General features: G+C 54.6%; 2 protein-coding genes across 2 annotated transcripts; both read right to left on the reverse strand.

Moving 5' to 3' along the window:
• Positions 1-2284: 2284 nt before the first annotated feature.
• Positions 2285-4510, reverse strand: LOC135447534 (skin secretory protein xP2-like). Its single transcript, XM_064712470.1, has 2 exons — positions 4130-4510; positions 2285-2488 (listed from the first exon to the last, which is right to left on the reverse strand). Exons 1-2 carry the CDS (start codon positions 4480-4482, stop codon positions 2338-2340), a joined length of 504 nt encoding a protein of 167 aa, XP_064568540.1. The 5' UTR covers positions 4483-4510; the 3' UTR covers positions 2285-2337.
• Positions 4511-5111: 601 nt separating this feature from the next.
• MSX1 (msh homeobox 1) lies at positions 5112-8090 on the reverse strand. Its single transcript, XM_064712404.1, has 2 exons — positions 7571-8090; positions 5112-6127 (listed from the first exon to the last, which is right to left on the reverse strand). Exons 1-2 carry the CDS (start codon positions 8004-8006, stop codon positions 5697-5699), a joined length of 867 nt encoding a protein of 288 aa, XP_064568474.1. The 5' UTR covers positions 8007-8090; the 3' UTR covers positions 5112-5696.
• Between the last annotated feature and the right edge of the window lie 1703 nt (positions 8091-9793).

Raw genomic sequence — 9793 nt, forward strand, 5'->3', positions numbered from 1 at the left:
GCTAACATTTTTGTCATCCTTTGCTACCAGATCTCTTTCCCTCACGCTGCCACTTCCTTTCTCTCTGACATGCAAATGGAACCTGAATTCTAGAAAAACCTTTAAATACTGCCTCACCTGAGTGCTTCCCCTCTTTGTACCCTTGCACTGGGCAGCGACAGTGGTGGTCAGAAGGTCTGGAATGTGTTTGATGTTATGAGGTGCCTCTTTCTCTGATATACATCGCATGCACACCCACCCTGCCTGTTGCTGTGTGCCCGATACAAACACAACAAAAGCATTGCTCAATTAGGCTGAAATTAATATTTAGTTTGGCCTGCATCTTTTTGTGCCTGTCTGAACCTCAGGTCTGTCGGATGCTAATCACTGTGACCCCATTGTCTGCCCCAGCTTTGATGAGAATGGACCATAGATGTACAATCAATCTCGGATTTTAAACTGTGCTCTTACAAAACTCTCTCCCCAAGGTTTGTCTTACGGCTCACTGGCAAGGCCTGTATTATTGAAGCGGGTGGCTCTGGTGGCTCTGTGACACATGCAGATTTCTTTCTCTGCTGAGCTAGAAGAAAAGCAGAGGGTGCTGTACACATCGCAGTCAGAACTGATTGTGGGCCATGGGGACTCCATCGCACCCCGGGCAGCAGCGCAGGGTGAGCCGGAGCTGGGCTCCAGAGCAGGGGGATCCCCAGCAGCGCCACTTCCAGATGAAAAGAGCTTTGCTCGGGGGTTTATTGCACATTCCTGGTCGCACGAGGGAGACTGGGTCCAGGTAGCTGCCTCCTCGCTTTCCCTTTAATCACTGCAGGGTGGGAACCGGATCCCACTGGAGGGATAAAAGATCTCTGAGATGAAGAAGTACAATGGAGCAGAGTTAATGTCGATCGGTTTACTGCTGTAAGCAAATCACTGCCACATCTCTCTGTGCTGCATGTTAAAATTTACAACTCAGTAGTTAAATGAATCAGAGCTGTTGCTTCTGGTTCTGCCTCCAGCTTCTCCTGCCACATAACTGGACAGACAATGGGTCCGTGTTGCAGAAGGGGCCTCGGGCCAGCCCCAAGGAGCTGTGTTGCAATGCCCATTATCGCAATGCCTCATTTTTAGGCTCCCTGCTGTGGAACAGATTGCTCAGGCCAGGGACAGACACCACTGTGCTTCACATAAGGTGTGGAGAGAGTTAAAGTTAATAAAAGAAAATTTCAGAGGTTCACATACTCCTTGGGTGAGAATATATATATATATTCTACTACAGATACATATATATAGATTATATAGATATACATTTAGATATAGATAATATTGATATAAATAGATATAGCTATACAGTGGGGGCCAGAACTATGAATGGCAGGAAGAAGGTGTCTCTTTCTGCCACAGACTCCCTCACAGTTCGGTGCAGAAGTCACACCAGCCTGCTTTTTGTGAAGAATTAGAGAGTGAGTGAACTACCTCATTGCATCCAGGAGCTCTTTGGGTACAGCATATTATATTCCAAGCAGTGGGAGACTTACTCACCAGTCACCACGCCGCTGGATTTAATTTGGAGAGCCCCATGACTGCTCTGAGGAGTGCCCTGGTCTCAAGACTGCTTACGCAGCCACATTTCTTGCTCTCTCTGGCCACCTCAGTGTCTAATATAAAATCAGATGTATCATTAGAAGAGATGAAAAGCGATTACCTCTGAGTCTCTAATAAGCTGGTGATTGGTATTTTCACTTTGCATATAGAATATCTGAGTTCAGCTGCTTACCTAAATTCAGGCAGTACCAAGGAGTTAGTGTCAAGCATCCCACTTCTTCCTGAAGGTGTCCAGCCAGTTTGTTCAACGGACCTTTCACTTCCCAGATTTTTAGGAAAAAGGTCCGATGTGACCCAGGAGATTCACAAAAAATGATGAGCCTGGATTTAAGCTTATAAGCACTACTGAGAAGCACTCAGCCACTTCCCCTTCCCCGGGCCTTTATAATGGCTAAGTTAGGCAGCTTCCCTGGTTTGCCTCTGATTTCTTAAGGTTCTGTTCTCAGGCACAATCCTGAGCAGCAGGAGGCTGCTGCTGCGCCTAACTCGCTGAATTTAGCCTGCCCTAACTTTAGAAAGCAAGATTTTAAGCTCCCACTTTACTTGAGCACTACGGAAAACATTCGATAAAATATTCAACGGGGCACGGATTCGTGTTTCAAGTGAAAGAGCGATTTCGGAAAGAAACCCCCAAAACACAAGAAATTCAGAGCAGATGACAAATGTACGGTTCAACCAAAGATTTGCGCAGCAGGTTTACCCGGTAGTCACCTTCTCTGTAGCTAAAACTGAAGGGTATCCTTTCCGTGCTTTTTAAGCTCACGGCCCTCGCTGTGTGTCAGTCTGCCCTTCTGGCACAGCCGGAGCCGGGCGCGATCCCGCCGCGCTCCCAGCCGGGTCTCTGGAGCCGGTGCCGGGAAGATGCGCCCGGGCGCTGCCCCCGTGCGCGGGTAACGGAGCCGTTCCGCTCCTTTGTGGGAATAAGAGTAGAAAAAACAACTTTTATTTGTATGTGTTTCTGCGCGGGCTTGCTTCCTCTCCGTGCTCTGGCTACTGTGAGCTGCGCCCCGTGGAAAGTGTCGCACCAAGGCACTATCGCTTTCCCACGGCTGAGAGCCCGTGGTGGGACGTGGATGTGCTTGGGGCCCCTCCGCTTTCTCTCGTCTGTCTGCCGAGGCTCTCTAGGAGTGCATGTGGAGATATGCATGGAGGGGAGGGGGGTACCGCCGTGACTTGGGAGGGGCGGCGGGGGAGAGGGGAGTTATTAGGAAACTTTGCTTTGGCTACTCTCTATCCTTGGGGCTGCGTGGCGCCAGCACCCTCAAGTTGAAAGGAAAACAGCCATTCTCACTTCCAACTGCCCACTGAGATCCTTAAGGCGACAAAGACACAAAAGTGAGTTTTATTTGCTGGTAAGCCAGAGGCAAGAAAAAAGAAAAGCCAATTCCCCCTTAAAAAGAGCCGACAAATCCTTTTTGCTCTTTTGTGTGAGCTTTTCCTATTCACATGGAGCGTTCATCCGTGTGATTCCCAACTTATTGTCATTACTTAGTTATTAATTGTTCTCATCTGGGTTTAATTGAGCAACCAAGGACTTTAGCCCAAGGGTCAGGGGGAAAACTTAAAGCAAAGACATGTTCAATAGGAATCCTGCGCTTCGAATATCCACCCCGAGTTAACATAATGTAAAAAAAAAAAAAAAAGCAAAGCAAACAGAGACAAAGCGGAGAGATTAAAGGGTGCCGCTGCTTTGCCCGGAGTCTCGAGCCGCAGCGCCCAAAGGTGCCGGCAAAGGGGAGCAGCGCTTGCGGGGAGCCAGCTCCAGGCTGTCCTCCCTGCTTAAAATCTCTCTCGGATTTTAACGGCATCTTTACAGGATGAATCCGGCCTCCTGAGCGATTAGATCTCCCCAACCCGCGGTCTAATCGCGCAGAGGCTAAGTTAGAGAGAGAGATAAGCTGGAGATACCCAGCCTTTTTCTGCCAGAGACATAACGTGGGAAAAAGTCGGCACAGAACTTTCCCGCTCCGGCGCGGCGTTGGGCGCTGGGGTCGGGATCACAGACACTGTCATTTGCACAGAGAAAAGAAATGATAGGAAAAGAAAAGGGTTAGTAAAAAAGTACAGGGGAAAAAAAAAAGGCAAGAAAAGAAAACAAACAACCACAAAAGCCCCAAACTCACCCCAGCTCAAAAATGACTGGGCGGCCAGAGCCGAGCGAGAGAAGAGAAGGGGGATTAGAGCAGCGAGCTCTGGAGAAAGTGACTGTGTTCAGGTATGTTGTTTCGCCGAGTTATTGAAAGCATCATTGATACTTAGGAGATGATAAAAGTCCTGCCTCGCCCCCAGCTACAGTCTCGCTGGAGCCACAGTGCCTGCAGAAGATTGCCGAGCCTCATTACAGCAATTATTTTCCTTCTAACTTTGCTTCAACCTTAACGTTTTAAATTGCTGGAAATGAAAGCAGCGGGGTGGGGGGTAGGGGGAAAGACAGAAAGAAAAATAGAGTCCCAATTTCTCAGCGGCTATTCCTTCAGCACAAAGATAAAGCACGAAAAAAAAAATAAAAGGAAAAAAAAAAGAAAATGAGGAAACCAACTCTCTCCCTTACCCTAGGGATTCGTCAAACCAAAGCGGGTGGAGCGGCGCACTGAGAGGGCTCAGGGCGCAGCCGGCGGGGACGCGGCGAGGCGGCGGCGCCGGTGCTGGCGGGAGCGGCAGGCGCGGAGCCGGGGCTGCGTGTCCGCCGATTTCCTCCACGGGGCTCTCAGCCGTCGCCAGCGGCTTCCTCGGGGCCGTGGTCGGCCGGGACGGGCTTCTAGTGGAGCCAGCCGCTGAGAACGGCGCGGTGTTCGAAAACCCGAGGGTGAGCAGGAGATACGGCGCCGAGCGGTCCCGACCGTCGGTCCCGCGGGTGCCGCCGGGCCCGCACTCCTGCCCAGCGCCATCGTCCCCACGCCCCATCGGCTCCGGTGCTGACACTGCCTCGCCATTAGCGTCCTTTATCCCCATCTTCAGCACCAGCCGAACCGCGACAGCCCCTCTCGTCCCCACCGCCCCAAATCCCGGTGCTCCGTCCCCCCGAGTCACAGCTGCCGGCAAATGGAGCTCTGGGGAAAGCCCCTTCTCTCGCATCACGCTCGGCACTGAGGTGTGGGACACGTCAGGCCCTCCCCAGTCTTCACGGCCAGCGGGGGCTGCGGCCGGGACCCTCCCAGACACAGGGACCGGGCAGGGAGAGGAACAACTTTTCTCTTTCCTAGGGCCAAGGAAACACGGCCGGTCCCGGCGCCGCTGGGGGAAGCAGCAGCGATCACATGCACCTTCGGGGCAGGAATGCGGAGGGAACTGCTGGCCAGGAGCAGTGGGGGAAAGGAGGAAACCTCAAACAGCTGTGAGGACCGGGTAGCTCCGGGATACACAGAAAATTGAAAACTCAGCTGCTGTCTCACCATCCAATGCTGAAGTCTCCTGGAGAAGAGGGAAAACGGCGGCTTAGAGCCGGTCCCTCTCTCATCCCCTAATACACAAATTCAGTATCTTCTTCTGTCACACTCGAGAGGGCAAAGAGCAAATAAATTGCATCAAACAGTAGCTTAAAATTAATTTATTTAACAAATATAGCTATAATATAAATGATAATAAAATTTCAAATATACAGTATATTACATAGTACACAGAGCCCCTTCCAAAGGAGCTGGTGAAGGAGCAAAGGTAACAGACAACACTGTTACACGGGAATGGGAAAGGCTGTTGTACACTTCTGTCTCTTGACCTCGACCTTGCAGAAAGTAAGAGAAATGTCCTGTCTTTCAGTCCCCTTTTTCCATCTCTTCCACAGTTCCTTCCCCTGCGTCAGGGGGCTCTCTGCAGGCTGCCAGCTGGACCCAGTAAAGCAGGACACATTCGGCCCATCACCACCCTGCTTCTGGAAAAAGCTGGGGCAATGCCTCAGGTGTGTGCCAGCTCCCCAGGACTGCTGAGGAGACCAGAACAGTGCTGGGATAAGGGCTCAGCATCAGAGGGGGAAGCAGAGAGGTCAAGCAGAGCCAAACTGGAGGAGTCTCTGCCATAGGCTCCACGGGGAAGTCCACAGAAAAGAGCTGGAGGAGCAGGGAGGGAGTTTGTGTGGAGCCAGCGGGAGCAGACAGTCAGCAGGACTGGGCTCGGCTCAGGCTCTATGTGAGGTGGTACATGCTGTATCCCACATGTGCTGTGTACAGTCCCACAGGAGCCACGGGCAGCCCTGCCCGCTGAAAAGGGCTGGAGGCGCCGTACAGGGACGCGCCGGCCACGGCCGGGCCGCCCAGTGGGAAGGAGATGCCAAAAGCAGCAGGCGGGAGCATGGGCTTGGCTGCCATCTTCAGCTTCTCCAGCTCAGCCTCCTGGAGCCTCTTGGCCTTGGCGCGACGGTTCTGGAACCAGATCTTCACCTGGGTCTCGGTGAGGCTGAGCGAGCTGGAGAACTCAGCGCGCTCGGCGATGGACAGGTACTGCTTCTGCCGAAACTTCCTCTCGAGGGCCAGCAGCTGTGCCGTGGTGAAGGGCGTCCGGGGCTTCCTGTTTGTCTTGTGCTTGCGCAGGGTGCAGGCAGGCGGGCTCAGCCGTCCTGTGCCCGGGAGCAGCCGGGGAAGAGGGGAAAGGAGAGACGCCTCGGTTAGCAGCGGCCAAACCCCACAGCCTGCAGAGCCCCCTCCCTTGTCAAAGCTGAGGTGGACAAAGGGAGAGGTAGGGTCCCACTTGAGGCAAGGTGCCCCAAATCACCAGGGTTGCCTGGGGCTCACTGAAAATTGCCGTCTCCCTTTCTAAAAAAGAGAGCTGTGCTTCGCATCAGGAAGCTCTGACTCCACTGAAAAGTGCCCCGCAACGGGCAGGAATCAGACACCCACAAACCCTGTACCTCCTGCCTTCACGGCTACCTTGGCTCATGCACAGGAGACGCAAAGAAAGGGAATGGCCTTCCAAAAAAAAGAAAAAAAACTCCTGTTTTTTTTATTGGATTACAGGAAAAAAAATAAACAAAACAGACTGGCTTCTCAGTCTCACACCCTCTTCATTAGGCCCCTGGGAACCGGATTAAGCATGTAATTAATTACGAGGTCTGAATTGACACTCATACTGTATCTATCACTCTTTACTGGCCTGCTCCTCTCCTCTTATTTAACATTTCTAAGGGTCTCCAACATCCATCTGTCTCGGTTTACTTAGCAACAGCAAATTTAACTTTGCAATTTAAATACATTAAACCACTGCTTTGCTCTACACAAGTCCTGTCGGAAAACCTGCCGTCTTCCAAGGGACAGAGAAAGCAGCTCCGTTTGCAGCTTTGCTAAGGGCACCCCAAACGCTTGGAGATCCTCAGACCGAGGTCATCCCTTTGCACGGGATCCCTGGCAGGAAGGGAGCGCGGCCAGGCCGAGGGCAGCCGGCCCATACTGCCCAGACCCGGGCTCGGCGCAGCCACTGGAAATTACCGGCCTTCTCTGATCTCGGCTCTCACGCTGTTATTCGTATTAGTTTAACTCTCTCTGCATTAAAGCAGGAAAACATCACTGATTATGACTCTTCGGTGTTTGGATGTGCACCATTTAAGACACCACCCGGTGGGGCTGAAGCCCGCAAAGCTGCCGCTTCTAAGAACCCGGTCTGTGCGCATCCTTAAGGAATTACTTGAGCCACTTTCTGACGAGAGGCTCAGTGATGCTGAGTCAAAATTTACGTGGCTAGTTCGAGCCCCAGATTAAATTAACAGGCTGGCCGCGTTGCTTTTTCTTCTCACCCCCCCCAGTTAACATTTGGCACGAGATGTCAGCCTGGCACGGCCGCTCTTCCTGTACGCTCGCAGCCATCCTACACTGTCGAATCCGTTCAGTACTTTGGACGGATCGAAGTGGCCCAGAAAAGTGAGCACAGCACGGAAAAATATACCGGGAGAGGCAGGCAGGGCGAAAGCGACAGGAAAGCCCCGGTCACCCGCGCAGCTTTGCCCTCGGTCCGCCCGGCCCCGCGGAATGTCGCAGCCAGCCCGCAGAGTTCCCATCCCATTACTTACTCGGGGGAGGCGGCGAGAACCGTGGGGTTTGCATCCAGGGGCTCCGCTCCTGCTTCTCGGGGCTCTCCGCCTTGACGAGCGTGTCCTCGGGCAGCTTGACCAGCCCCCCGACGGAGAAGTGCCCGCCGAGGGGCAGCGGGGAAGGCGGCGCCTCCGCCGACAGCGCGCCCAGCCGAGGGCTGAGGCTGGCGCGGGAGGCCGCCCCAGCGCCCTCGGGTCCGTCCCGGCCTCCCGGCTTCCTGTGGTCGGCCATGAGCGCCTCCACGCTGAACGGCAGGAGGGATGGGGAAACCTTGGGCTTGTCGCTTTCCTCCTCCCCGCCCATCGCCGCCGCGACGGGGAGCGCGCCGCCGCCGGGACTGCTGAAGGCGGATGCGGGCAGCTCGTCGCTGCGGACCCCGGTGGGCGCGGCGGTCATATCCACAGCCGGGGCCATGCAGGGGCAGCCGACCGATGGCACCGCAGCGCCGGGCGGGAGCGATCGGCACCGCCGCTCATGGGGCCGGGGATCGCAGGCAGCCAGCAGCACGCTCCAGCCCCGCGCCGCCGGCACCGCCTCATAAAGCGGCGGGCAGGCGGCTCCGCCCAACCGGCGCGCGGGGGGCGGGGCCACACCGCCCCATTGGTTGCGGCCCCGGCGGCGCGCGGGGGGGCGGGGCCGGGACTGCCGTCGGAGCGTCCCGCGCTCCCCGCTCCTCCCCTCAGCCCTCGGTTCCGCTCCGCGTCTCCCGGGCCCGCTCCACGCCCCGGCTCTCGACTCGGGACGGAGAGAAGGGAGCCGGGCAGCCGGCGCAGCCCTCCGCTGTGGAGATGGAAAGGCTCAAAACTCGGGCAAAGATGCCGGCCTTTCTGTTCGTAAAGAGCAAGGGAGCGAGCCCGAGCCCGTTCTTCTTCAAAACTGTGCAAATACCGGGCTGTCCCGAGTATGACCTCTCGAAGGGAAGAAGACCCTGCCCATTCCGCTGTCGTTTTGAGGTTTTTTTTGGGGGGGGGGGTTGTTTGTTTTTTTTTGTTGTTGTTGTTGTTTTGTTTTGTTTGGGGTTTTGTTTGTTTAGTTGGTTGGTTGGTTTGGTTTTTACACGATCGCCGGCCCTGCAGTGTGTTCGATGTCACCGCGTTTATATCCGTACCCACATACACAACGCATAAATTGAGTTACTTCTTATGGCATAGATATGTGCGTGTCTGCAGATAACGAAATGTTCGTTCACTTAAAAAGGAACATATAAGCCCCTGAGCCCTTAAAGTCCCGGCTATTTTGTTTTGTTAATTCGTTTTACGATCCCTTATCCCCGCGCCCAGGACGGATGTGCAGTAAAACGGAGCCGCTCTCTAATAACGGGATTGGCCGCTCGCTGAGAAAAGTTTATTGATAGCTGCAGGGCTCTAATCTCCTCGGAACACAAGAGCCTCTTGCAGTCATTTAAGGGCAATTATCTAAACGGGGAGGGACAGCGAATTCCCTTTCCTTTTAACTGGACCCTATAAAGATGGTAGATTAGAAACATATAGATTATGAAATGAATTGATATAATAGACATTTTACTAACTGATAAGCAACAGGATCTGACTGAAATGAATTGTCCTGCGCACAGCTCCACACACTTATCTCACACACGCGTGAGCACATGCCCTAGCGGGGTGTTTCCTGCGTCCCGCACATACATCGCACCCGTCCCGCATGTGCTGGGCTCACGGAGGGTCCCTCTCACCCGTGGAGGTGATCTGGAGGCGGTTTGCGGGCTGCTCCCGCAGATTCCTGTACATGAAGGTGAATGCGCTTCGCACAGACATATAGCTCACGCTGGTACCTCCAGCTGCCCTCCTGCTCCGTGCCGCCCGCTGATGGCTCCTGCCCGGCGGGAGCAGCGGTGCCGCCGCCCAACCCAGGCCGGCTCCGAGCCCCGCCGGTGCCGCTGCCGGTGCCGGTCCCGGTGCCGGCGCTGCCCGCAGCCTCCCCCGCGCCCCATCGGGCCGGGGTGCCGGGTCGGGCCGCGTCGGGGAGAGGGGGTGGGGGTGCTCGGAGAAGCGGCTGCATTGCTAATTGCGAGAATAAACAATCTGTCACGATTAGTCAGTGCCTCTAATAGGCAGACAAGTGATGTTGTTTTTAGGCGCCAGCAGCGGTCTGATCAAAGGCTTCAGCTGGAGGGGGACTATTGAGGACGTTAACCCGCATCAAGGGAGCAAGGCGCCTTAGCCCTGGGACATCGGCACATTCAG

This window comes from Zonotrichia leucophrys, chromosome 4 (assembly GCF_028769735.1).
Source record: "Zonotrichia leucophrys gambelii isolate GWCS_2022_RI chromosome 4, RI_Zleu_2.0, whole genome shotgun sequence".
Taxonomy (NCBI): Eukaryota; Metazoa; Chordata; class Aves; order Passeriformes; family Passerellidae; genus Zonotrichia; species Zonotrichia leucophrys.